Below are 27,597 nucleotides of genomic sequence, written 5' to 3' on the forward strand. Positions count from 1 at the left end.
CGGGTCAACCGGTTCGGTCAAATTAGTTCCGGTTTTGACTCAAGGACTACAAGTTGCTATTTTGTGGGATACCCAGAGAGGTCTAAAGGGTATAGATTCTATTGTCCTGGTCTATGACACAAAATTGTAGAGACCACTCATACTAGATTTGTTGAATGCAATGAAGAGTCTAGAACTCCTCGTAATTTCTCTTTTGAAGAAGGGGAGTATGACACTCCTGAGATAGCACCTGTTGAGTTGAGAAATTCACTTATTGATCTCAATCCCATCACGTCTGATGATACAGTCACTCAAACTCCAATTGAATATGATTTGCAAGTTGGGACAGATATTGCTATTGCAGACCCACTTTCACCTTCTGATACCGCTAATATTGGTAGGCTTCCACCTGAACCTATAAGGAGGTCTACTAGAGTGCGCAAGCCTTCTCTGCACTCTGATTATGTTTCTTATTTGAATGAGTGTGAGTTTGACATAGGACAAGAAGAAGACCCTGTTACTTTTCTTCAAGCAGTTAATCATAAGCATTCAGACAAATGGGTAGAAGCAATGAAGGAAGAGCTGTTATCCATTAGCAACAATGGAGTATGGGAATTAGTGCAAATTCCAAAGGATTGTAAGGCTATTGCATCTAAGTGGATTTTCAAAACTAAGACAGATTCTCAAGGTAGAGTAGAACGTTACAAAGCTAGACTCGTGGCAAAGGGTTTTACTCAGCGAGAGGGGATAGATTACAAGGAAACCTTCTCACCTGTCTCATCAAAGGACTCATTCAGAATTATCATGGCCATTGTTGCCCATTTTGACCTAGAGTTACATCAGATGGATGTGAAAACAACATTTCTAAATGGAGAGCTGTCAGAGAAGGTGTACATGAGACAACCTGAAGGTTTTGAGGAAAATGGTAAAGAGGACTTTGTTTGTATGCTGAAAAAGTCTCTTTATGGGTTAAAGCAAGCATCTCGACAATGGTACTTAAAATTTGATCGAGTTGTGACTTCTTTTGGTTTTGTAGAGAATCCAATCGATCAGTGCATATATCTGAAACTCAGTGGGAGTAGTTTCATCTTTCTTGTGCTCTATGTGGATGACATTCTGTTGGCTAGCAGCAACAAAACCTTATTGATGGAGACCAAGGGTTTTCTTTCAGAAAATTTTGAAATGAAGGACATGGGTGAAGCAAGTTATGTGCTTGGAATCGAGATTAGTCGTGATAGGCCGCGGGGGTTACTTAGGCTATCACAACAGGCATATCTTGATAAAGTTTTAAAGAGGTTTAACATGTCTAAATGTTCTGGTGGTGAAGCACCCATCAGTAAAGGAGACAAGTTGAACAAACAACAATGTCCAAAGAATGATATTGAGAGGAGCTCAATGAATGACAAGCCTTATGCCTCTGCCGTTGGAAGTTTGATGTATGCACAAGTTTGTACTCGCCCTGACATTGCCTTTGCAATTAGTGTACTTGGCAGGTTTCAATCTGATGCTGGTTTGGCTCATTGGACTGCAGCAAAAAAGGTTATGCGCTATTTACAGCGGACAAAGGACTTCAAGCTAGTGTTCAGTAAATCAGAAAAATTTGAAGTTGTGGGGTATTCTGACTCGGATTTCAGTGGGTGTACTGATGATAGAAAGTCTACCTCTGGATACATTTTTATATTGGGAGGATGAGCTATTTCTTGGAAGAGTGCCAAACAAACTATTTTAGCTTCATCCACTATGCAAGCTGAGTTTGTGGCACTTTATGAAGCTACCAAGCAGGCAGTGTGGCTGAGGAATTTTATATCTGAACTGAAAGTTGTAGATTCCATCTCTAAGCCTTTGCATTTGTGGTGTGACAATATTTCTGCTGTTTTCTTTGCAAAGAATAACAAGAGATCTAGCAGCTCCAAACACATTGAAATTAAATATCTTGTGGTTCGCGAGAAGATCAACACTGGGGAGATCGCTGTTGAGCATATTATTACTGAAGAGATGGTTGCTGATCCTCTGACCAAAGCTCTTCCAGTGGGAATTTTTAAGACTCATGTTTCTAACATGGGTGTGATGGAATCTTTTGATATGCTTGTTTAGTGGGAGTTTACTTATCCATAGTGGTATTGTAATAAGCATTATTTTGTTAGATCATACATTATGAGCACAATCTATATTGAGGATGTTTACTTTCCAGTATAGTGTTCATTTATATTTTCTCTCATCGTATTGTTGTATGATTATTGTGGTTTACTTTGACATGTCACAGTTAATGGCGGTATTTAGCCAAGTTTCGTGATTTATGGCGGTATTTAGCCTAAATCCATGGAGATGGTTGTTAACCATAGGCTGTATGCCAAAGTGAGATATTAATATAAGAAAATGGCGGTTTGCCTAAGTATTGATTAATATCAAAGTTCTCTACCTGTGAGGTTTTCAAGGTAGGCTGGTCTTTAGATCAGGAACGGACCTATAAGGAAGGATATATCTTATGTGATCACAGTTATGATATAATTCCTTATATCTATGTTTCCAGGCGATTTGAATTGATAATTTTCTGTGGTCTGTAACATTAGATAGTTATATGCCGTATATTGAGGTGTATTTTCTACTATTGTTCAACAATGGAGATTATTGATTGGATCAAAGTTTGTTTTGAGTGGTATTCAATCTTGGGATTATTTGGCCAGATGTCAATGGGAAGACATCAGTATCAGTGTAGCCCAAGTGGGAGATTGTTAGGACTCTTATGTGGGCTTAACTGATATTGATTGACCCATTGGGCCCAAGAGAATAAGGACCACTCTAATTAGGAAACTTCTAGCCCTATTCTATTGTGGGAATGGATTAGGGTTTAGGAATTCTATTATATATAGAATACTGACGGTCCCTGCAGCTATTACTTTCATAATAATATTTTGGGAGCACTGCTTTCTCACAAAGCTAGTGTAGAGACAGAGAGAAGATCCCATAGTAAGAGGCTGCAGAAGATCTCAGTAGAAGGACCCATATTGCGTGGTTCTTCATCATAATTCGTGGTACAAGCGTCAACCTTAATTTAGGGACTTTATTCACGCTCAACGGGTATGTGATTGATTTCTTTCCATTATTCATTCTTGTATTCTATACACTATAGGTAATTCAAATGATTCTAGGATTTAGAATCACTAACACTTCCTATCTCCTCCACCAGATCAGATATGGCCTGTGAATGGTCTTTGCTATATCCCTCCAAAGAGTAAGAGTTTAAGAGGGAGAGATCTATCAGTGGGATCCCTTCGGCCTCCAACCCGGTGATGAACTTAGGCCGGTGCTCAATGGCTTGGATGAAAGTTGCATCAACTTCACCCATATCTCTAATTACCTTGTTATCTTCTACTCTGGAAACTAAGAAATCTCTCTCTCTCTCTCTCTCTCTCCCTCCCTTTTATTCTTAGGCAGTCAAACAGCGTTATATATAGGTGAGTACTATGAAGTATGAAGTCTCTCTGCCTCCGAGATATTGGAGTGGCTAGATGTTATACATTGAACCTGGATAGGTTTTGCTATTTCGTAAGGTATATGAATTCATTATTTCTTCATTGTTAGGCTGATATGGAGAGGAAAAAATAAATTGATCTCATGGCTGACGAATTTGGATTTGATGTATTCAGTCGGACTGTGGCTCAGGTATGATGCCACCTTGAAAAATATGAATTCAAATCATCTTCACATGATGTATATGCTTATACATCCTCTGCAGTCACTGCACCGATGCGGTGAATATGGGTGTATTCATTCGGACTTTGACACTATATTTATGGAAAAGTTGATTTTATGTTTATCCCTTCTCGCACTATTTCTTATAGAATTCGACTTCCCTTCTGTTTCCATTTTTTTAAATCAAATTCCACTTTATTAAAAGTATCATATTTTATTATTTTTTTCTTTTCCCTTCGTTGCCCTTTCCTTTTCTTCCCAACCCAATCCACAACTAATGGGACCCTTCTTCACAAGTCACCCTCCTCTTATTTCTTACTCTTCAAATAAACGGTATTAAAGATTCCTAGCTCACCCTTAGATCATTCCCCATCTCATGATCCAACCTTCCTATTGGTCCATTGGACTAAAGTATCTACAAAGATATATATGGAAATATAGCTTCCCTTGGCAAATAATAATATATCGTATCCAATGGATTTTTAGCAATTTATAATTGATAACGATCTAGAATCATACTGATCAAAGTGCATGATCAGTCATCTATTGCAACAAATACGCATCCACAGGAAGAAATAAACAAAAAATTACACACAATACGAGGATTTAACTTTATTCTATAAGAAATCCATATTCACTTGAGAGAACCAAATATTCTTCACTAGATCAGAAAATGCTCTATCGCTCTTCACCTCACAACGTGATTTCTCATACTTGTATTTAGGGTTTTCTCATAGAGAGAATATATAAGATATTTTAGAAGTATGAATCCCATATAATTTTAATTTTAATACTATACATATAATGGATCCAAAACCTGACTCAAAAATTTAAATTCTAATAATAATTATGTGGATAAACCACTATAGAATACAAGACATAGAATATAACAATCACATTACCAAAAAATAAAAACTAACAATCTCTACATTGGCATCTTGAAGAGGACCGATGTTGATGTCTATTTTACAAACTCTACTACTTATCCTAAAAAAAATGATGTTGATGTCTATTCTGCAAACTCCACCACTATCTTTTCTTACCAGCCATACCCAACCAATATTGTCCACACCGGTGTCTGTGGTGCCTCGTACAATTCATTGCCGCACTTTGTAATGTGATTCATCTCCCATATCCATGCAACCCTATTGGAGAGATCACTGCCACTCACAAAATCCAATGCGAAAGAGGCCCATTTCTTTCTAGAATTACATGTATTCACAATCTGAACTCTCTACAGCTTTCGGTGTCTATCCGTACCTTTTGCTTGAGTTCAAATAGTACCTCCACCTATTTCATTACTACTTGCAAGTCTATATAGATTATTAATCATCCATCTCTACATCACAACCATGGCCCCTGTGGATACTCAACATATATTTATCACTTGTTCTCGTGCTTCTGAAGTATGGTGATTGTCAAGACTTGCTTCTATTCCAATAGGCCAATTCAACAATGGTTTTCCAGCTTATTTACTTTGAATATTCAGGTTAATATTAAAGCATGGATTTGCTCTTACTCTGGTACTCTCATCTAGCTTCAATGGACATCTTTCAATGTTGGATTGTACAATAATGATCTTTCATCGTCTCCTTCTATAATATTCAAAAGTAAGAGAATGGCTACTGAATATTTCAAATCTTCAAATTATATCTCTCGACAGTGTTGCACCATTCATATTTCTTGGTCTCCTCCAGTGAATCCCTTCTTTAAAATCAACTTTGATGGCTCTTCTTTGGGAAATCCAGGTCCAGTGGATATTGGTAGTGTTTGTCGTAACAATTCTAGCAGATTTATTTTTGGCTTTGCATGTTATGTTGGTGCTACATTTGCTTATGTGGCTGAAGCGCTTGCAGCTCGTTTGGCATTAAAGATGGCCAAAGATCATAACTTCACTCATGTCATTCTTGAAGGAGATTCTCAACTTGTGGTTGATCTTATTGCTAGTTGTTTATCTTCTATTCCTTTGAGAATTGCTTCTATTAGTGAAGATTGCAAAAGACTTTGCTCCTTCTTGTTTTAGTTAAGGTTGTCCATGTTTATCGTCAGGGCAATTCTATTGCGTACGCTTTAGCCTCCTTTGCTTCTCATCAGCAATGTATATCTTCTTCAAAGAATAACCGTCCATCTTTCGTAGCTAATTCATTATTTTCGGACTATTGTATTACCTCTTTTCCCTTTATTATGGGGTCGTAATATAATATGATTATAAAAAAAAAAAAAAAAAAAGGGATCTCAGGAACACAAATTCAAAAAATTTTGGATTCCACCACCGAAGCCACATTTAAATGAATGAGTTCACTCTTGGGTTGAATGTCCCCATTTGAGCATTCTCATGGTTGAGTGAGTCCTACATAAGAATGTAGATGGATTGGATAGATATAGAGTTTGGGTTGCATTCGAATTGGATGTGATCATATTTTGATATTCCTTGTCTGGATTTGGATGCCTCTAAATGGATACGGATGTAAATTAAATTTGAATTTTCGACTATCCATTTTCTCTCTAACTATGTATTTCGGGTCTTCCTCCCTCTTATTGAATATAATTTGCTCTTAGTCCATCTTGCTAAGTTGTTTTAGCTCTTTTCCTCATCCTCTTGAACTTGTTTAAACTTCAAGAACTCTCAAAATCATTGGATCATATAATTATTTTCCAAATAATTCAGATTTGGATCCAAGTAACCTTTGACCGGATGCAGATACCCCTAAATAGATACGAATGTGGATTCGAAATTCAGATTCTGACTATCTATGTACATCCATAATCCTATGCACACTTGGGTTGAGTGAATCCTAAAAGACCTCGAAGTTGATTGGACCTCTCTAACTCTTGTTATTTTGTACCTGATTTCTTATTTTAACAGTAAAACTCTTCTATATTTTCACGTCTACTTTAAGCTGCATCAATCTCAATCAATATCGACACTGAAATTGTACACAATGGTTGAATAAGTATGTGTCTATTTCATTCAAATAAAAAAAAAAAATCCACATTTTGGCCTTATTGACCAATCCATATTAGTATCATGCATATCAATTTTGGTTTCTGGCCTTATGACTGATAAAGAATATATGGTTGATACCTATACTAATACCAACGAAGAGGGTACACTAGGGAACGTAAATAATATTATAAAAAAAAATTAAAATTAAAATTAAAATAAAAAAGATTGTCTCGCTACATGAAACCTGCAATCAAACACATGAAGGGCAAAATGATCGCCAAACCCCGTGAAATGAAAAATCCCACTCCTTTTATTTTACTTTTAATAAAACCATTCCTTTTATCACACACATAATATAGTATATAATACAGTCCAAGGATTTAAGGGACGGTATCAGTATCTGTCTCTGTCGATACCGATTCGGATCAGATCTGATCGGTGGGTATAGGATGATTTTATCCCTGCTTTTTATAAAAAGTACTAATATTTTATTATTTTACCCCTGAACTGATCCAGATTGGTCAGAGATCGAGGATCGATCTCAGCCGATGCCAATCCAATACAACCGATACCAGACCGATACTTGAAACCATGATAGAGTCACATTACATAATTATCCTTATCCTATTTGGTTACATTGTTTGACTTTGATAGACCTCGTACTCATTCAGATACCTTGAAGTGAGCAGTCTGGATGTTATCCACACCAAGCTTTTTGAAATTCCTAAGCCTCCTCGCACTGAAGAACTTTCCCAAGTTGTATTCCTTATACTTGGGGACTTCTTTCTCCTTATCCACTAGTTCCTCCAATGGCTTAATCATCACATAATGTGAAGGGTTAAGGACGAATGGGATGGAGAACCTCTCCCTCTCCGAATTTACCACTACCCGATGCTCCACACTCTCATACCTGTCGTTGCTCCACACCTGTTTTCCAATTATTAGCTACTCTTATCTATACTCGGTCAAGAGAAAAGGCCAAATTAAAAGAGGGATGATTACCTGAATAATGTCGCCAACGTTGATGATATAAGAATCAGGGATGGGCTTCACCCTTATCCACTTACCATCCGTCTTCCGCTTCACTTCCAGACCACTTACATCGTCCTGTGTAAGGACGGTTAGAGCACCAGCATCCTTGTGCCGGCCAACGCCGAGAGCAACTTCAGGTGAAGGGCAAGGCGGGTAGTGATTGAGACGGACGAAGCTGGTTTGGTCTTTGAAGAACTCATTAAACCGTTTTGCAGGCAAGCCTAAGCTCAATGCAATGGCTTCCAGCAGTTTAAACCCAAGGCTTTCTACTGCTCGACAATATTCCTCACAGGCATCCCTGCATTATACACCCATTTCAATTTTCAAAATTTTTCCTTCTACTAACAACAGTACTAGTCAATTGGCCCATACTAACCACCCCACAATTGATTTATCAATTCTTTTCAATAAGAAATCCTTTTCCATTTCAATTATAACTACAATTAGGATAGGGTCATATTGAGGTTGAACTCGAATTTTCATGCAAAACAATAAAGAACATTAAACACCCCCTCAAAGTAAGGGTGTAAATCGGTCTGGAACAAGGTATTCAATTTGATTTTGGTTTGATTCCAAGAAGTATTTGCCTCGATTCTATTCCCTAGATCCAAATTGTAACTATATTCTATGGCAAAATGGTCACGGTACGTGCAGAAAAATATGAATGTTGAACGTCTAGAGCCTGGTGAATTGACACATGTTAAATATGTTAATCCTGCTAACAGAGTTGTAAACAGCTACAACTCTGTTTAATATTATTAATATTTAAATAAATAAATAAATAAATAAAATCCTAATATAAGCGGACTTCTCCTTTGATTCCGCTTAGAAATCTAGATCTTCTCTCTCTCTCCTTGCTTCTTCTTCAAGGTTGTTCCTTTTTTGTTCTTCCTTTTTCAGCGCTCTTCAGTCTAGTTGAAGTTTTGTTTACCAATCTCACTGAAGATTTGCATCCATGGTAAATTCTCATAGGTTAATAATATCTACCCAAGAAGTAATAATAAAATCCTAGATATTCAACAGCTTTGTTTACTTTATAAATTCAAATATGTCATCTACCATACATGCAAGCTTTGTTGTCCAAATCCTTTCCCTGATGATTAATATGTAAACATGGTATTTGGATATGTGTGGCCAAGTCTCTCATATGCTCAGTGCTTGAAAATAGTTATGTTGATTTTTTTCTTACCTCATCCTATTTTGAGAGAGAGAGAGAGAGAGAGAGAGAGAGAGATGATGATGATGATGATGATGGCGGTTGTAGAAAGAAGGAACGGCGTTGAAGAAGAAGCAAGGAGAGAGAGACAGAGAGAGAATTGAGATTTCCCAGCAGAATCGAAGGAGGAGTCCGTTTATATTGGATTTTTATTTTTTATTTATTTATTTATATAAAAAAAATATTAGACAAGTTAAGTAACCACTCCGTCATCTCTCCACCCTAAAAACTAGGAATTAGTTACAATATAAAAAACTAATAGATGGTTTAGATTAATCTAATATTAAATGGATGGTTAATATTAAAAGAAAGTGAAAATAAAATTGCAATACGTATGTCCTGCTACCACTCGCCCATATTCTATTTAGTTTGACTTGGTTCCAGTTATTTGGTTCAGAACTGATTTTAACTTCAATTTCACATTCTGATGAGTGGATGGTCTTGAAAAGGTAAGAGCAGTCGAACGCAAAATCACATGCTTCTTGAGGCAAAGGTCCCTTGTCAACTCCTCCGCAATCCCTTGGGGTTCAATTTACAATTTGGTACCGTCTCACTATCAAACTTGGATCCACTGTGGGGCAACAGGGCGTTTGTCGCACATTCAACATTCAGAAATGCCTTGGGTTACGTGCAACCACCTTAAGCTTTGTGCTCTAGTGTTTCTGATCGTCGGATGAGTGTTAGACGCCTTGCTGCGCCATAAAAGAATTCAATCCCACACTATCACGAGTAAGAATTACAAGTAACTTAAATGAGGAGGATAATCAGGTCACTGGTTGGTGATCTGCCGCAGGCGCTGACCGTCAAGTTCATGGGTAAGCGGGATCTCGGTAGGATCAACCACAGTGAAGTCGAAGACCTCCATCCAGTCTCTCACATTCTTGGTGTGTTCACCGTCGTAGTAACCCAATGGATTCAACTCGTCTCTCCTCACCTTGCGTTTCTCTTCTATAGGCAAATAGAAGAGCTCCTTTCCCGCCGTCTCAATCCTCTTACGCACATCAGACAGCACGCCATGGTTGATCACCTGGAAGAACCCCCAGTCCTTGCATGCACTTTCTATCTCCTCCACCAGATCAGATATGGCCTGTGGATGGTCTTCCCAATATCCCTCCAAAGAATAAGAGTTTAAGAGGGAGAGATCTATGGGTGGGATCCCTCCGGCTTCCAACCCGGTGATGAACTTAGGCCGGTGCTCCATGGCTTGAATGAAAGCTGGATCAACTTCACCCATCTCTCTTACTTGATTATCTTCTAATCTCTCTCTCTCTCTCTCTCTCTCTCTCTCTCTCTCTCTCTCTCTCTCTCTCTCTCTCTCTCTCTCTCTCTCTCTTTCCTGCATTCTAGGCAGCCACAGAGTTATGAAGTCTCTGCCTCCGAGAGATTGAAGTGGCTAGATGTTATACACTGAACCTGGACGGGTTTTGCTATTTCGTAAGGTTAGCATGAATTCATTCTTTCTTCATTGTTAGGATGATATAGAGAGAAAAAATAAATCGAACTCACGAGCTGACGAATTTGGATTTGATGTATTCAGTCGGACCGTGGTTCAGCTATGATATCACCTTGAAGAATATGAATTCAAGTCACCATCACATTTGATGTATTCGGTCGGACAAGACTGGGAAAATTGATTTTGTGTTTATCCCTTCCGCGGCCATTTCCTCTATTTTTTTGTATAGAATCCCACTCCACATTCCTTTCCACTATTTTCAATCAAATTGCACCTTACTAAAAATTACATATTTCATTATTTCTTTTCGTTCGTTTTTATTTGTCAAACAAACAGGGATAAATATCCTAGCTCAGGGCCTTAGATCATTCTCCATCTCATGATTCAACCTTCCTAATGGTCTAGAGTACCTACAAAGATACATATGGAAATACAGGTTCCCCTGGCAAATAATAATGTATCCCATCCAATGGTTTTTTAACAATTTATAATCACAACGATCTAGAACTATATTGATCAATGTGCATGATCAGTCATCTATTGCAACAAATACGCATCCACAAGAAGAAATAAACAAAAAATTATACACAATAAAAGGATATAACTTTATTCTATACGAAATCTATATTCACCTGAGAGAACCAAATATTTTTCACTGAGTCAAAAAACTCTCTATTGTTTTTCACCTCACGATGTGATTTCTCATACTTGTATTTAGGGTTTTCTTATAGAGAGAATAGATATTTTAGAAGTCTTAATCCCATATAATTTTAATTTTAATCCTATACATATAATGGATCCATAACCTGACTCAAACATATAAATTCTAATAATAATTATGTCGACCACTATAGAATACAAGACATAAAATATAGCAATCACATTACCAAAAAATAAAGACTAACAATCTCTGCATTGGCATCTTGAAGAAGACCGATGTTGATGTCCATCCTACAAACTCCACTACTTATCCTGAAAAAGACTGATGTTGATGTCTATTCTTGCAAACTCCACCACTATCTTTGCCTACCGGCCATACCCAACCAATATTGTCCACACCATTGCATGGGGTGCCTCATACAATTCATTGATGCACTATGTAATGTGATCCATCTCTCATATGTATACAACCCTATTGGAAAGATCACTGCCACTCACAAAATCCGAAGCGAAAGAGGCTCATTTCTTTCCAGAATTACATGTGTTCACAACCTGAGCTTTCTACAGCTTTCGGTGTCTATCTGTACCTTATGCTTGAGTTCAAACAATATCTCCACCTATTTCATTACAACCTGCAGGTCTATATAAATTATAAATCATCCGTCTCTACATCACAACCATGGCCCTCTAGAGACATTGAAAACTCCACCTTCACATAAACATCTGAAACTTCTTGAATCAATGTTCCTGGTGAAATCAGATTTTTCCTTGGATTTGATACATTTCTAACATTAATCATATTCCACTACAATTCCATTAAAAATGTGAATCTGTATCGTCCCAATTTCGATAATCTTGCTTTTAGCTTTAGTTGCCATTTTGATTGTAACACTCACATGTATGATATGTAGTAACATGGTCCTTGAATGAACACATATGAAATAAGCATTCAAGTGTTAAAATCCAATCTGAAGTTTATGTCTCCTGATGAAGTAGCGAAAAAGAAACCTTCATCATTCTAGGACCATTCAACGGCAGTAGATTGGATTATTTATCTCTATTTTCTTCCTTGCCCTTTTTCTCTTTTATCTTCCATATGCTTTGGACAATTATTCTTTAAATGATCTTCCACCTTGCAATAGCAAAAAGATTTTGAGACCTTTATGCTTACCAAACTCCTCTAATCTCTTAATTCATGAGGTATTTTAATATAATAAAATATTATTTATATACTTTTATTTAAGCATATTTTTATAATCAAACCTAAATGGATCCGATTATATCCTGTCTAAAAATGAAATATCCGTATTCACATCCGAGTTAGCTTTTCAACAAATGCGGACAATTTTTGGATATCAATTTTTTGACTATGTATTCTCCCCTTAATAGATATGAATACAATTAAATACGATTTTTGACTATCCATTTACATCTCTAGTTCCAAGCACTATAACAGTGTCCAAAATCACAACATCCAAATCACCCAAAAAATAGGTATATACTTATGTGCAAGATTCTGATTCTAACCGGTTTCAAACTAGCCTTTCAATTATGTAACCTTTGGGAGACCGATCTTAGAATCATCCCGTCCCATTTATCAATGATCTATTCCAAAATTCATATTCATAACCAAACTAAAATCTTAATCGGTATTGGTTCTTAACGGGTCAGTTGCGATCATGGTTTCAAGTATTGGTATAGTATTGGTTGTATCGACTGAGACCAATCCTGAATCTCTGACGGATTCGAATCAGTTTTCTGTATCGTTTCAAGGGTAAAATAGTAAAAAAAAATCATAGTCTTTAAGAATAAATCAAGGGCAAAACTGACGTGCAAATCCAATTCAATCCGAATTGATATAGGGTCTGATATTGATACCGATACCATCCCCTAAATCCATGGTTCCGATCCAATTCCCTATTGAACTAATTGACAAACTTAACAAATATATGGCAAAAAATTTTTTTTCTTTTTAAACTTGGGAAATTGTAAATTGTTAGCCTCGGATGATAATGAAACATATAGATGTGAAAATGACTTCGATTCATATTCTTCAAGGTGATCATCACAGCTGAACCAGTCTGACTGTATCCATCCAACGCAAATTCGTCAGCCATGAGATCGATTTTGAAGAATGTTCTAGCTTTAATTTCTTAATTGGAGGGAGGGAGAGAACGTTTTCGTTTTCGTCTTCGTTTTGGCTGTTTGTTCAGCAAAGGCCGCCTGACAGGAGTATAAGAGAATCCGTATTTTTTATTAGTTTACAAGAGGTTTTTTTTTTTTTTTTTTTTTTTTCAGGATTGTAGGAGTTGCACCGGTGGTCAATGAAAGTATACCTAAAACCATCAACAGGGTGAGCATTTCCACCTTTTCCGGGGTTGGAGTGATCATTTCACCCGCCTCTATGTAGGGGCGCAACCCTTACACTCCTAGACAAAAAATAATCATAGTCTTAGTCACATGACTACTGCACCAGCACAGGGGTTAATGGGCGGGTAGGAGAAAACATCGATCAAGAGGAGCTTTAGGGGGTAGGGCAGTCTTTTCATGCTCGATTGTGTCTCAATGTAGAGAACGCACATAGGGATGGTTTATTTCCTTAAAATAAAAAAGGGAAATGTTTTCTGTCTGCGAGTGTACATTAGCACTCCATTGTGTCTTCTCTCTTCTCCTTCTATGAAATGACATCTCCACACTTTATTGGAGAAAGAGAGAGAGAAAGGCCCAAGGAGCACTGGCTTAGGCCACATTCCAGGACATAAAACTTCATCCCAAACTGAAAAAAAAACTTAGGGCCCATTTGATAATGTTTCAAGAAACGTGATTCTACAGTTGAAACGGAACAAAAAGCGTTTGATAAAATTATTTTATTTCACTTGTTTTCAAAAATAGAAATTAAAATTTCTACCTATTTATGGTTCAAGAAATTTCTACTTGTTTCGCTGTTTCTAAAAACGACTCATGTCCATTCTTTCGCTGATTACTATCGACTTCTAAAAACACGATTTATCAAACACTTTCAATTTCATTTCTATTTTTAGACACGAAAATTTATGTTTATATCGTTTCTTGAAAAAAAAAACAAAAAAAACATTATCAAACGGGCCTTTAAAATGTGACGCGACTATTGCACCAAGATACATAAAAGGCAAAATAACGATCCCATTCTTCATGGATGGTAAACATTATGCCTATATTGATACCTCTTTTCAGGAACTCCCATTAAACTTATGCTGTTATGCTGACACAAGGACCACACTGCAGTCAAAAGTACCCTATCCCAACAAAACTGCACAAATGGTGTTTTCTGTCAGATAGCATGGCTCCTGGGCCAATGCCCCAGCGAATAAGAGTTTACATTCGAGGATCATGAGGGGCACGATAATTATTCTACACTACTCCTCCGTGTCTGGGCGCAGGGGCACGCTCCGGACAAAAACTCGGTCCCCGACAAAAATTGTGGCGTCTGTAATTACCTAATAATGATTGTGACTTCAGAGTTGAGAGGGGCTGCGTTGAGTAATAGTGTTATTGCTACGTGTAACGAAAACGACAACAAGAGCTTATGATGGCCTTGTGATATAGCAAAACCTGTCCAGGTTCGATGTATAATAGCCAACCACTACAATCTCTCAAAGATGGAGAGACCTTATAGAACTCACCTATAAATCTTAAATCTTAGAATACCGGAAAGAGAGAGGCGTTTCTGAGCTTCCAGTGTAGAAGATAACAGGGTAATTAGAGAGATGGGTGAAGTTGATCCAGCTTTCATCCAAGACATCGAGCACCGGCCTAAGTTCATCACCGGATTGGAGGCCGGAGGGATCCCACTCATTGATCTCTCCCTCTTAACCTCTCATCAATCTTTAGAGGGATATTCCAAAGACCTTCCACAGGCCATCTCGGATCTAGTTCAGGAGATAGGAAGTGCATGTAAGGACTGGGGGTTCTTCCAGGTAATCAACCATGGTGTGCCCTCCGATGTTCGTAGGAGGGTTGAAACCGCGGCGAAGGAGTTTTATGAGTTGCCTCTGGAAGAGAAGCGCAAGGTGAGGAGAGATGAGATCAATCCATTGGGTTATTACGATACAGAGCACACCAAGAATGTGAGGGATTGGAAGGAGGTCTTCGATTTCACTGTCGATGATCCTACCGTGATTCCACTTACCGATGAGCCCGACGATCCGACCATCCGGGAGATGAACAATCAGTGGCCTGACTATCCTTCTGATTTGAGGTATTTGTAATTTTAATTGATCATCAAGAGTTGTTCTTGCAAGGGAAATTGAGAAATTTGAAAATTGAAAATTGAAATGGGTGTATAATGCAGGAACAACTGTGAGGAATATTGTCGAGCAGTTGAGAGGCTAGCGTTTAAACTGCTGGAAGCCATCTCACTGAGCTTAGGCTTGCCTGCAAAACGATTTAACGAGTTCTTCAAAGACCAAACCAGCTTTGTCCGTCTCAATCACTACCCTCCTTGCCCTTCACCTGAACTGGCTCTCGGCGTTGGCCGGCACAAGGATGCCGGTGCGTTGACCGTCCTTTCACAGGACGATGTAGGTGGTCTGGAAGTGAAGCGGAAGACCGATGGTGAGTGGATAAGGGTGAAGCCCATCCCTGATTCTTATATCATCAACGTCGGCGATATTATTCAGGTAATCATTCCTCTTTTAATTGAGCCTTTCTCTTGACTGTAAAGATAAGAAAAGTAGCTAATAATGGGACAACAGGTGTGGAGCAACGACAGGTATGAGAGCGTGGAGCATAGGGTAGTGGTGAACTCGATGAGGGAGAGGTTTTCTATCCCATTCTTCTTCAACCCTTCACATTATGTGGTGGTGAAGCCTTTGGAGGAACTTGTCGATAAGGAAGAAGAAACCCCCAAGTTTAAGGAATACAGCTGGGGAAAGTTCTTCAGTGCCAGGAAGCTTAGCAATTTCAAAAAGCTTGGTGTGGAAAACGTCCAGATTGCTCACTTTAAGGTATCTGAATGACTTCGTGGTCCCACACCGCCCAACCAACCCACCCACCCCGAATAAAAAAGAGTTCGTGGTCTACCAAACCATTTGATGTTATTAAATAAGACCAAAGATTATTGTGTAATGTGAATGTATTATACAGTATATAGTATATTATGTGTGTAATATTATAATGGGGATCGATCTTACCATAACAATTATAATAGTAGCCAATGAGAGTCCGGAAATATACAACAGGGGTGGGATTTTTTTTCATTTCAGAGGCTTAGTGGTCATTTTGTCCTTCCTGTGTTTGGGGGAGGTTTGAAACAACCTAACAGTCTTCTTTTTCACATTATAATATTATTTATATTCTTAGTTTACTCTTCATTGGTGTTCTAAGTATTGGTACCATATCAGTCATATCCACAAATACTTATTGATATGATTAGATCCCGTGATAGAAATGCATGGCACTAATATGGATTGGCTGAAAAGGCCGAAAAGTGGATTTTTTTTTTTTTTTTTAACTTCTATTTCACTTATTCAACTGATATATATAGTTTTGGTATGGATATTTGCTGAGAGCCTGAGATTGATATAGCTCCAAAGTAAACAACGAAACATAAATATAGAAGAGTTTTATTGTTAAAATGAGAAACCAAGTGTAAAATAACAAGAGTCTAGAGGGGCCCATTCAACTCTGGGTTGTTTGGTAACTTACTCAATTACCTAAAAACCTCAACTTAAATGGAGACACTCACTCAACGAATGGTATTAGAGAGGTTTACATTGGATTTAAATTTGGCTTCTCATACACACAAGGGTACCAACTCAAAACATTAAAGCATTGGGGTGAGATGGTCTAATGATGTATGAAGATATGTCTAAGGTTTTATATAACCAGTGACACTAGAGTTCGACATTGGTTCCTTCTTGCCATTCTGTTGGCTTCCAAGGACCCTCCCTCTTCGACCTTCAAATTTCTCTCTTTCTTCCTCTTATGTTTGCTCTTTGAGTCATAATTTTTGCTGGGTCAAAACTAGCAAAATTGATCCGTCTTTCCTGGCAATTCAAATTCAAGACCCTCCCCCCTCCCCCCTCCCCCGTGGCGGGAAAAAACAAAACCACTTTTACAAGAAAAGAAGCTTGTGCTTTTAGTCGGTGAATCTTCATTTCACAAAGAAGGAAAGACTGAAATTTTTATCCTTGCATGGTTAGCTTCTTGAAAGATGTTATGCATACTTCATCGAATAACTCTTTAAGATTCTGGTTATAATCATCTATCTCTAACGAGCCAGTCATAGAGAGAGAAAAAAAAGACCACTCTCGGACACAATATTTCATTCTTGGTGCCTCCAACAAAGTTGGGAATGATGTTTCGAGTGAAGCTATATACTACTTAAAGTTGGCCACACCCTACAAGACTGATGGTTCGGGCGAAGCTGTAATATTTTAGCTTCTGGCCACAAAAGCGACTGAAGCACATCTCATCCAAACTACACCCGAACCACAATGCATTCCATGAAAAGAGGTGAAAGAAAAGACTTGCTGAATATAACCCTTTTTTTAATGGCAAAGGAGAACTGCAGAAGAGGTTGCCACAAAGTCTCAGGGCCTCAAGGCATGGTAGGATCAAAAGATCAACCAATATATAATGTATATTCATCGGTTAATAAACTGTCTGGTTACTGTCTATTAGTAAATAAACTTCTAAATGGTACACCACCCCACCCCCCCCACCCCCCCAAAAAAAAAAAAAGCATCAAGCTCCAAAAATACTGATCCAAGAGCGTCAGATCTATCATATCAATCAAACTCATAAATTCTGTAGAATTAGCATATGATTTCACATCATATTTTGGTTTAAAAAAAAAAAAAAAAAAAAAAAAAAAAAAAAAAATTGCCATGACAAAAAGAATTCATAATGGGCCTCCCTTGGGCAATTTGAAAACATGTTTCTGTCTCAAAATACATGGATGTAAAGTACAAATGGAGATAACATGCATCACATTAAAGCGCAACTCAAAACCATCAGGCACAAAATAATAAACATCACATTGTAGGTGTCTACACACATATGTACAGATGTCCGAAAAAAAAAATTGGCTGAATCATTTTTCGGTCGAATTGATCAAAGAGACCCTCTAAGCAATTGTGAGGCAGCAAAATCCTTCAACCAAAACTGAAGAGGTGGATGACTCAAGAAACTGCCACAACACTTTACTCTCCAAGCAGTTCATAATTAGTGTTGGATATTTTTGGAGGCGGCCAGTAGCGAAGCACTGATCTGCCCACAATGTTTTTTATAGGAAGAGGACCCCTGAAAGTAAATAGAAACATACATAAGTCAGGATGTACCTATAATGGAACTGCAGATACAGTGCGAGACTCGGATCAAAATTCACCACCAAGACATCATCTTATCGATAAAGCTATTTGGATGTCTTACACAGGTTATTCAAACAGAAAACTACGGTAATTCAAAAATACCCAAGAAGGGATCCATCAAATGGCAAATTCCACACTAACACTGTATGATTGTAAAGCACGGATGGGTTGCATTCTGTTCTAATAAATCTACTATTCAAACAGCTCATTTTTATAAATAATTTTCACATTCGAAAACTAACCAATTATGGGAATCAAAGCTGTTGTTCCGATTGTCACCCATCACAAACACAGAACCTTCAGGAACGAGCTGCATGAACAAAAGACAGGCAGCAGTTAAGGGAGGGAGGTTGAATATTTACCAACCAAATTATTGGTAGCTTCTTCATCCATTTACATTCCAATGAAGCCAAGGGTCAAGAAGAAGGAACTTCAATCAGAATTAGAAAGAAATAGTACCACTGGGTCCATGTCATAAGCAATTGGTTCTAATATGAAATCTTCCTCTCGGACGACATCATTGACAACCAATTTTCCATCATGTACCTGCCATAGAGGACAACATTCATGTTATACGATTATCGATTAGTGCTGTGGAGTTGTAAAGAAACAATTAAGTCATTAATGTATCAAATCACTAATGGGAGGAGATAGCTCACCTCAACAAAGTCTCCAGCCTTGGCTACAATTCTTTTGATAAACACATCTCCTGAACTGTAACCAATTTTCTGGAGAAAGCAATAAATAATATTTAATTTAGAGTGGTTAAATCAGACATATCAATTATCAAGTATGGTTCCCAGTTCCTACGGTATAGCATAATGAAGTTCAAATTATTATTACCTCAAGGATAGGAGGAACTTTAAATGTCACTATGTCTGCAACATCTAGCTTTCTGAACAAATATGAAACCTGTAAATTGATAACAGAAAGAGAACTGATTAGCTACAACAATTTACATATTCATCAGATTTTAGAAAGGGAGTAAATATCAGAAATGTTTAAACTATTGTTATTGTGAAAATTGCTGAGAAAAGTTCTATTACCTTCACAGCTAAAATTCGGTCTCCAACATCAAGAGTTGGATACATGGAACGTGATGGAATCGATCTTGGTTCAGCCATAGAAGCCCGGGACAGAAATTTAACAGTTAACGCTGTAAACACAGCTTTGGCATCAACAGAACAAAAATTCACCAACCAAGAAAGCCAAAAACTGCATTCACCAGACTTTCTAGCACCTTTATTTAATTTTCTACAGTCTACATTATCTACGCCACCACAAGATTCACAACTATGTGAACCATTTTTATTCACACTATTGCTTGAAGGACCCTGGAAGAATTCATTACAGGGGAGCCATTTGGTCCAATGGCTCCCCTGTAAAAAGGAAAAGAACGAGGAAGGTTTAAATCCAAGCATTGTCGAGGACGATGACTTCATCATCAAAATCAAGCACACAACTAGAGGAGTACTCCAATTATCGTTCAGTACTTCACGTACAATCTCGCCTTAGGTCTAATGAAATGGCCCGGCAATTTCCTCTGGACGCAGCAGAGGCATTCAGTCTTCTGATTGAGGAATAAGAACTATGATCTTTCACAACTAGAGAAGAATTGCACTTATCGTTCAGTATTTCACCAGCAAGCACACATTGAAGGCACAGGTAAGCATCTTGCCGTAGGTCAAATGAAATTGGCCAGGCAATTCCTCTGGTCGCAGCAGAGGCATTCAGACTTCTGATTGGGGAATGAGAACAGTGATCTTCCAAAACTTGAGGAGAATTGACATTATCGTTCAGTATTTCACAGGAAAGCGCATTATACATCGGCACGGCGTAGCTCAGCATCTAACCTTAGAAAGAATGAGATCGGACTGGTAGTTCGTCGCAGGATCTACCTTCAGACTTCAGATTGATAGGGGAATAAGAACCGTGATCTTCCACAACAAGAGAATTGTAATTATCGTTCAGCATTTCACCGGCAAGCGCATTATGCATCGACACCAACGGCTTAGGCCAGCATCTCGCCTCAGATCTAATGAAATCGGACTGGTAAGACCTCGCAGCAGAGGTAGGATTTACTTCAGACTTCTGATTGGGGAATAAGAACAGTGATCTTCTACAACACGCATGGAATAGCCAACGATTTTCTACCCTAACTCCACCGGATGAAGCCATACTCCGAGCCAGGTAGCCGGAGTGGGTGACAGTCATTCTGATCACCATATCTGCAACTTTAAGAAACCTAAGAAAGATCAGGTGGTTTTTGCGATCGAAACTCTGAACAAACGCACTCACGGAATTGAAGAGAAACCATTACGACGGGAAAAAAAAATGAGTGAATCGGAGACGAAAAGGTTGAATTGAGCTTTGAAAATCCAACCAATTAGGGTTTTTTTCAAAATCGAGAACTGAGAACGGAACGTAAGGCTAGGGTTCCCGACCTGTGATCGAATCGGTCAGTGAAGAATGACGATCACTGACCGATTCCCGATTTTGATTCAACCTTGAGTAACCTAAGCAAGATTAGGTGGTTTCGGTGATCGGATATCGAAACGAACGGACGCACGGAAGTGAAGAGAAGCCATCACGACGGTAAAAAAAAAAAAAAAACACAGAATCGGAGAAGGAAAGATTGAATTGAACTGTGAAATGCTAACAAATTAGGGTTTTCAAAATCAAGAATTGAGAACGAAACCTAAAGCTAGGGTTCCCGAGTTTCAAAATTCATAATCGATCATTGTTGATTCCCGATTTGATGAAACCTGGAGTAACCTAAGAAAGATTAGGTACAGAATGGTTTTGGCGATCGAAGATCTAAACGAACGAAGGCACGGAATTGAAGAAACCCCATTACGACGGGGGGAAATCATTGAATTGGAGAACTAATTAGGGTTTCAGTAACCTAAGAAAGATCAGGTACAGAGGGGTTTTGGCGATCGTAGATCTAAACGGACGGACGCAAGGAATTGAAGAGATGCCATTACGAAGGGGGAAAAAATCAGTGAATCGGTGAGGGAAGGGTTGAATTGAGCTGTGAATATAACATTTTAAGGGTTTTCAAAATCAAGAAATGAGAACAGAACCTGAGGGTAGTGTTCCTGAGCTTCTCTCTGGAGCAGGGTTTCAAAATTCGTGATCGGTAATCAAATCAGTGTCGATTCCCGATTTGAAACCATGCTTTCAGCCTGGAGAGACGCTCAAGGGAAACGAAGGAAGGGAAACAGAAAGAGATACGAAGCCAGGGAAGGTGTTAGCTTTGTGGCTCAGCACGCGGGTATCATCCGGATGAAAAACGCGTCAACAGGGTTTTGGGGGGACAAATGCACGTAGCCATACTCATTTCTAAGTAAAAGAGATTGTTCCTACATTTTAAAATGGCAGATAGCGAGACCAATATTATTTTTACCACTCGAAAAAGCATGTTTGAAGTGTCCTGTACTCCTGTGTTCCCCCATTACTGCGGAATTTAAGAAAGGCAAATGTACAGAGTCTTTACTGGGGGTGTAAGTTCAGCTCTAAAAATCTGAACTTACCCTGAGCTCGAATCCTGTCTAACTCGATTATGAAAGCCAATCCAACCCAACCCGACCCAACCCTATGTGGGGTAGGGCCAAGTCTATACTGCGGCATAGAAAATCCAACTCGACTTTAACCCGTCCAAAATCTAGCCCTGATTATTATTATATTTAACTAATAATGTTTTCTCACCGTAGTATACATTATATAATGTATTTTTAAACCTTTGCTCCCTATTTATCAAGTATCAAGAGAAAGAGACATTTATTGTTTTTGTGTTGTTATTGTTAATTTATATGAGAATTTTTAATTCTCCATTTGTTTGGGTTATTTATTATTTTGCTATCTTATTTCTTCTTCTTCTTTTTTCTTTTGATAGGTCATTATATGGATACAGATTTGGACCATATGGTTTCATGGTTGGCTATGGTGTCTTCTTGATGGCATGGAACATTGGACTTTAATTACTTAAACTTTCAACTGAAAAACAAGTCTTGTTTCTCTCTTATATTGGAATTTGCATTCACTTTTGAGTTCTCCATTGTAGTAAATGGAATTATTGAAATTTAGAATTGAAAATATTGATTTTTTTTTTTTTATTAGGACATTGTACATATTGACAGAAAACAACTCCACCTCCCTAATATATTGGGTTGTGCTTGACCCATTTGGGGATTTGCCAACAATTCTCAACCTGGACTTCCATTTTGGCTAATATTTAACTCAGCCAATAATGTCATTACATCCTGTTGTATTGAAATGTGATTCCACTAAAAAGACCACCTAGGGTCAACCCAACCCGACCCGACCCAACCCTGAGCCCTATAGGGTTGGGCTTGAGCATGAACCCATCAGGGTTGGGTTAGGGTTGGGTTGAGTTTTGGGGACCTAGGGTTGGGTTAGGATTTCAAGAAACCCGAACCAACCCGGCCCTGTTTCACCCCTAGTCTTACCCATTATTTGCAAGAGAAGCTCTTTCAAGATTTTATGGACTTAAATGATCAAAAGTCATTTTAAAATGAGAGATAGTGTGACCAATGTTATTTTTAACCACCCCAAAAGCATGCAGGTATCATCCGAACTTGAAGCATCCTATGGTTCCCACTACTGCGCAGGGTCTAGGAGAGGCAAATATACGTAGTATTACCCCTTGTTTCGCAGGAGAGGATGTTCCAAGATCATCTGGACTTAAATGACCAAAGTCATTTTAAAATGGGAGATAGTGTGACCAATGTTATTTTATCACCCCAAACGCACGCAAGTATCATCTAGAATTGAAGCATCATGTGGTTCCCACTATTACAAGGTCTAGGGGGGAGGGGTAAATGTACACATCCTTATCCCATTGCTTCACAGAAGAGGATGTTCCAAGATCATTCGAAAATAAATGACCAAAAGTCATTTTAAAATGGGAGATAGTGAGACCAATATTATTTTTATCAATAAATAAAAGAAAAAAAACACAATGTTGTAAGTATCGATCATTGGCAATATCAATAACATACGATATCGATCAATATCCGAAAATTAAAAAACAAACCACCTTTTTTTATCAATACTCTGAAAGAAAACAGATACAGAACGATTCATGAAGATCGATAAGCATGCACGACAAACACTATAAAATACATGTTTTAGACATACCTGAATCCATGGTTGAAGAATAAGAACTCCTCAATGTCTTCTTGTATGCTCCTTGTACAACACGATCAATGTTGGTCTGGTCTACCCTCTTTCCCTTATGCTTTTTGATTGTTAGCTCCACTTAATGGGTCAGTGATAACTATATATAGGGGTGAGGGTAGGGACCAACCCTGCAATAAAATTAGGGTTTCCTCCCCATTAAGGAAACAATACCTTAGGTCCACACATAGTAATAAATATTTCATACCATTAAGGTGTGCTAATAGAATCCAATATCTCCATAGAGATCACTTACCAATAATATTGGATTCTTTCTGCTTACTCCATCTTTAGTCAACACCACTAAACCGGTTTTGGAAACAAATCTTTGACTATGCTAGCCCACCTAATAGGAAATCTTACAATCTCCCACTTGGGCAGCATATGTCACAAGTTTTAGATTTTAAAATTTATTTAAAACGACTCTCCGATTTAGATAAACTGAATGTGGCCACAAACAAAACAGTGTCGAATGGAGTGCACCTTAAACCAAATGCCTTGGTCCGAATGAGAATTACAAACACCCAACCGTATTGATCATCACATCTAAAGCGATATGAGACCACACACGTCAAAGTGCTCATAACATCACCGACTTGGGCTGAACAGTATGAAAGTGTGGTATGGAAATAACATGCAATAGTGATCATCATGTCTATTTCCAAATTGGTCCTGGCTCGAAAACCAAATGAGCCCTATGAGACAGATACCGAAGGTCTCATTAACTACAAGCGTCTCCCAAACGCTTAAGCTTCAATCAAAGAAGCTCATTGGGACTGGGTCCGGATGTCCCACAACACTAGCACTAGACCTCAATCAAACGAGGCTTTACTAGTGACTGGATGTATGTGTATTGACTGGAACCTCAGATACCGAATGAGGTAAATACACCACATATAACCTCAATTTTCTGTAGGAGGCAAATAGATAAGTGTGTACACATAAACAAATGGCCATAAAAAATGCATATATATATATATATTCTTGAGAACAATAATAATGCAATAAAACTGAAAGTCAAATGCAAACATATTGAGCAAAACTCCCACTAATAAAATGCATCAAAAGAACTAACAAGTCCCATATTAGTGACATGCTCTTGAAAGACTTTTGGAGTCAAGCCCTTAGTAAGAGGATCTGCAATCATGTTTTCTGTAGCAATCTGCTCCATTGTAATCTGTGACTCTTGAACTTTCTCTCTGACCAAAAAATACTTAATGTCAATGTGTTTAGAGCCTGAAGTACTTTTACTGTTATGAGAGAAACGTACCGCAGCGGAGTTGTCACAGAACATCCTCAATGGTTTAGATATAGAGTCAACAATCTGTAGCCCTGAGATAAAATTCCTTAACCATAAAGCTTGAATAGTGGCTTCATAACACGCCACATACTCAGCTTGCATAGTAGAAGATGCAGTGAGTGTCTGCTTGACACTCTTCCAAGATATAGCCCCACCTGCCATCACAAAAACATATCCAGAAGTAGACTTGAGGTCATCTAGGCATCCAGCAAAATCTGCGTCAGTGTAACCGACTACATCAAGTGAATCGGTTCTTCTATAAGTAAGCATAAAATCCTTAGTGCCCTGCAAATATCTCATGACTTTCTTAGCAGCTACCCAATGCGCTTCACCAGGGTTGCTCAAATATCTCCCAAGTACACTAACAACATAGGCAATGTCAGGCCGTGTACAAACTTGAGCATACATCAAACTACCAACAGCAGATGCATAAGGTATGTTCTTCATCTGATTGCACTCCAATTCTGTCTGTGGACATTGAGACTTGCCAAATTTGTCCCCTTTTACAACTGGAGCCTTACTAGGGGAACATGCTAACATATTAAACCTTTTTAATATCCTCTCAATGTAACCTTTCTGAGACAAACCAAGAACGCCACAAGACCTATCACGATGAATCTCAATGCCCAAAACATAAGAGGCCTCACCAAGATCCTTCATATCAAAGTGATTTGATAATAATCGTTTTGTCTCATGCAAAAGATCAACATTATTGCTGGCAAGAAGAATATCATCAACATAAAGCACAAGGAAAATGAACTTACTCCCACTGATCTTCAGATAAATACACTGGTCCACAAGATTTTCTTTGAAACCACAAGAAGTGATAACTTCATCGAACTTAAGATACCACTGTCTAGATGCCTGTTTCAAACCATAAATAGATTTCTTAAGTTTGCACACAAGATGCTCTGTATCAGCTTGCCTGAAGCCAAGGGGTTGTTGCATGTAAACATCCTCTTCAAGATCTCCATTTAGGAAAGTTGTTTTGACATCCATCTGATGAAGTTCCAAATCAAAATGTGCAACTAAAGCCATGATGATTCTGAAAGAATCTTTTGTCGAGACTGGTGAGAATGTTTCCTTGTAATCTATGCCCTCTCTCTGGCTGAATCCTTTTGCTACAAGTCTGGCCTTGTAACGCTCAATTTCACCTTTAGAGTTCCGTTTGGTCTTGAAAATCCATTTACAACCAATCGGTCTGCATCCTTTTGGTAATTCAACCAAATTCCAAACATCATTAACAGACATAGAATTCAATTCATCTTGCATGGCAAACATCCACATTGATGAATTGGGATCATTGGCAGCCTGGTCAAAACTGATTGGATCTGAATCCAAAGTAATATCAAACTCATGTTCTTGTAAATAAACAACATAGTCATCAGATATGGCAGGCCTGCGAGTTCTCTCTGATTTCCTCAAGGGAACATCAGCAACAATATGGTCCTGAATCTCATCAACAACAGGGGGTGCAGGCTCAACCACTATAGGTTGCACAGGTTCGTGAGTGGGGACATTCTCTTGTTCAATGTGAGGCTGTAATACAGTAGACGGCAGTGTCACAGGCATAGGTACAAGAACACGTTCCTCCTCAAAAACAAAGTTACGTGGTTGAGCAGACTGAAAATCTAAATCATCCTCAAAGAAAACTGCCCGATTTGATTCCACTACTCTAGTAGAATGTGTAGGACAATAGAATCTATATCCTCTTGATCTTTCAGAATAACCGATAAAATGACCACTAATGGTCCTTGGATCAAGCTTCCTCATATGAGGATTGTAAGGTCTCACCTCTGCAGCACATCCCCATATATGAAAATGAGATAAATTTGACTTCTTACCAGTCCACAATTCATAGGGAGTTCTGGGAACAGACTTGCTAGGCACTTTATTCAAAATATATACTGTTGTTTTCAAAGCATCACCCCATAAGAAATCAGGTAAAGTTGAATTACTTATCATGCTTCTCACCATATCCATAAGGGTACGGTTTCTCCTTTCAGCCACCCCATTCTGCTCAGGTGAACCAGGCATAGTGTACTGAGCGTCAATACCACATTCTTGTAAGAATCTGGCAAATGGTCCAGGGTTACGTCCAGTTTCATCATATCTACCATAAAACTCTCCACCTCGATCAGATCTCACACTTTTTATCTTCTTTTCCCTTTTAAGTTCTACCTCTGCTTTAAAAACTTTGAAAGCATCTAAGGATTCAGATTTTTCTTGAATAAGGTAAATAAAACCAAAACGGGAAAAATCATCTATGAAAGTAATAAAATATCTGTATCCACCCATGGTAGTAGGAGTGAATGGACCACAAATATCAGTATGAATCAGCTCCAATGCTTCATCCTTCCTGGTTGCACCTTTCTTTTTAGCTCTAGTGTGTTTCCCCTTAATGCAATCAATACAAATTCCAAAATCTGAAAAATCCAATTGAGGAAGTGTACCATCCTTAATCAATCGTTCTATCCTCTGTTTAGAAATATGTCCTAAACGTTTATGCCACAACATAGAAGAATTTTCATCCAATCTAGCACGTTTAGGATTTGTAACCACATAATTTATAACAGAAGAACTGTTGGCATATTTGGAAGAACTAATATCCAAATCAAATTTATAAAGACCATCATATAACAAGGCAGATCCAACCATAAGAGAACCAGAATAGAGAGTAAGTTTTCCATTGCCAATATTAAAAGTGTAACCACAACTGTCAAGTTTAGATACCGAAACAAGTTTTCGTCTAAACGATGGTAC

The 27,597-nt window shown here is 38.2% G+C and overlaps 3 protein-coding genes and 1 pseudogene across 3 annotated transcripts in view; 1 reads left to right on the forward strand and 3 right to left on the reverse strand.

Annotated features, from left to right (window-relative positions):
* LOC122094742 (protein DMR6-LIKE OXYGENASE 1-like) overlaps window positions 1-3,325 on the reverse strand; it is an 11,292-nt gene extending 7,967 nt beyond the window's left edge. The window contains exon 1 of the mRNA XM_042665345.1: window positions 3,148-3,325. Coding sequence (XP_042521279.1) covers window positions 3,148-3,325 — 178 coding nt within the window. The remainder of the gene's footprint in view (window positions 1-3,147) is intronic.
* Window positions 3,326-7,282: 3,957 nt separating this feature from the next.
* Window positions 7,283-10,101, reverse strand: LOC122057051 (annotated as a pseudogene).
* A 4,550-nt stretch (window positions 10,102-14,651) lies between these two features.
* On the forward strand, window positions 14,652-16,331 carry LOC122057249 (protein DMR6-LIKE OXYGENASE 2-like). Its single transcript, XM_042619292.1, has 3 exons — window positions 14,652-15,217; window positions 15,311-15,638; window positions 15,714-16,331. The coding sequence occupies exons 1-3, from the start codon at window positions 14,727-14,729 to the stop codon at window positions 15,975-15,977; spliced, it is 1,083 nt and encodes a 360-aa protein (XP_042475226.1). The 5' UTR covers window positions 14,652-14,726; the 3' UTR covers window positions 15,978-16,331.
* Window positions 16,332-17,862: 1,531 nt separating this feature from the next.
* LOC122058213 (thylakoidal processing peptidase 1, chloroplastic-like) lies at window positions 17,863-21,682 on the reverse strand. Its single transcript, XM_042620779.1, has 7 exons — window positions 20,312-21,682; window positions 19,379-19,842; window positions 19,176-19,244; window positions 18,992-19,060; window positions 18,792-18,878; window positions 18,575-18,642; window positions 17,863-18,264 (listed from the first exon to the last, which is right to left on the reverse strand). The coding sequence occupies exons 1-7, from the start codon at window positions 20,556-20,558 to the stop codon at window positions 18,165-18,167; spliced, it is 1,104 nt and encodes a 367-aa protein (XP_042476713.1). The 5' UTR covers window positions 20,559-21,682; the 3' UTR covers window positions 17,863-18,164.
* Window positions 21,683-27,597: the final 5,915 nt, after the last annotated feature.

Source organism: Macadamia integrifolia, chromosome 12 (assembly GCF_013358625.1).
Source record: "Macadamia integrifolia cultivar HAES 741 chromosome 12, SCU_Mint_v3, whole genome shotgun sequence".
Classification (NCBI taxonomy): domain Eukaryota; kingdom Viridiplantae; phylum Streptophyta; class Magnoliopsida; order Proteales; family Proteaceae; genus Macadamia; species Macadamia integrifolia.

What these genes read in the sequence shown, in the direction of transcription:
- LOC122057249 (XM_042619292.1), top strand. Translation starts at nt 14,727, where the DNA reads ATGGGTGAAGTTGATCCAGCTTTCATCCAAGACATCGAGCACCGGCCT. An exon ending in GACTATCCTTCTGATTTGAG is followed by an intron (nt 15,218 to 15,310) that starts GTATTTGTAATT and finishes TGTATAATGCAG; the next exon opens with GAACAACTGTGAGGAATATT. An exon ending in ACGTCGGCGATATTATTCAG is followed by an intron (nt 15,639 to 15,713) that starts GTAATCATTCCT and finishes ATGGGACAACAG; the next exon opens with GTGTGGAGCAACGACAGGTA.
- LOC122058213 (XM_042620779.1), bottom strand. Translation starts at nt 20,558, where the DNA reads ATGGTGATCAGAATGACTGTCACCCACTCCGGCTACCTGGCTCGGAGT. An exon ending in AAGTTCCTCCTATCCTTGAG is followed by an intron (nt 19,061 to 19,175) that starts GTAATAATAATT and finishes TGCTTTCTCCAG; the next exon opens with AAAATTGGTTACAGTTCAGG. An exon ending in AGGCTGGAGACTTTGTTGAG is followed by an intron (nt 18,879 to 18,991) that starts GTGAGCTATCTC and finishes CCTCTATGGCAG; the next exon opens with GTACATGATGGAAAATTGGT.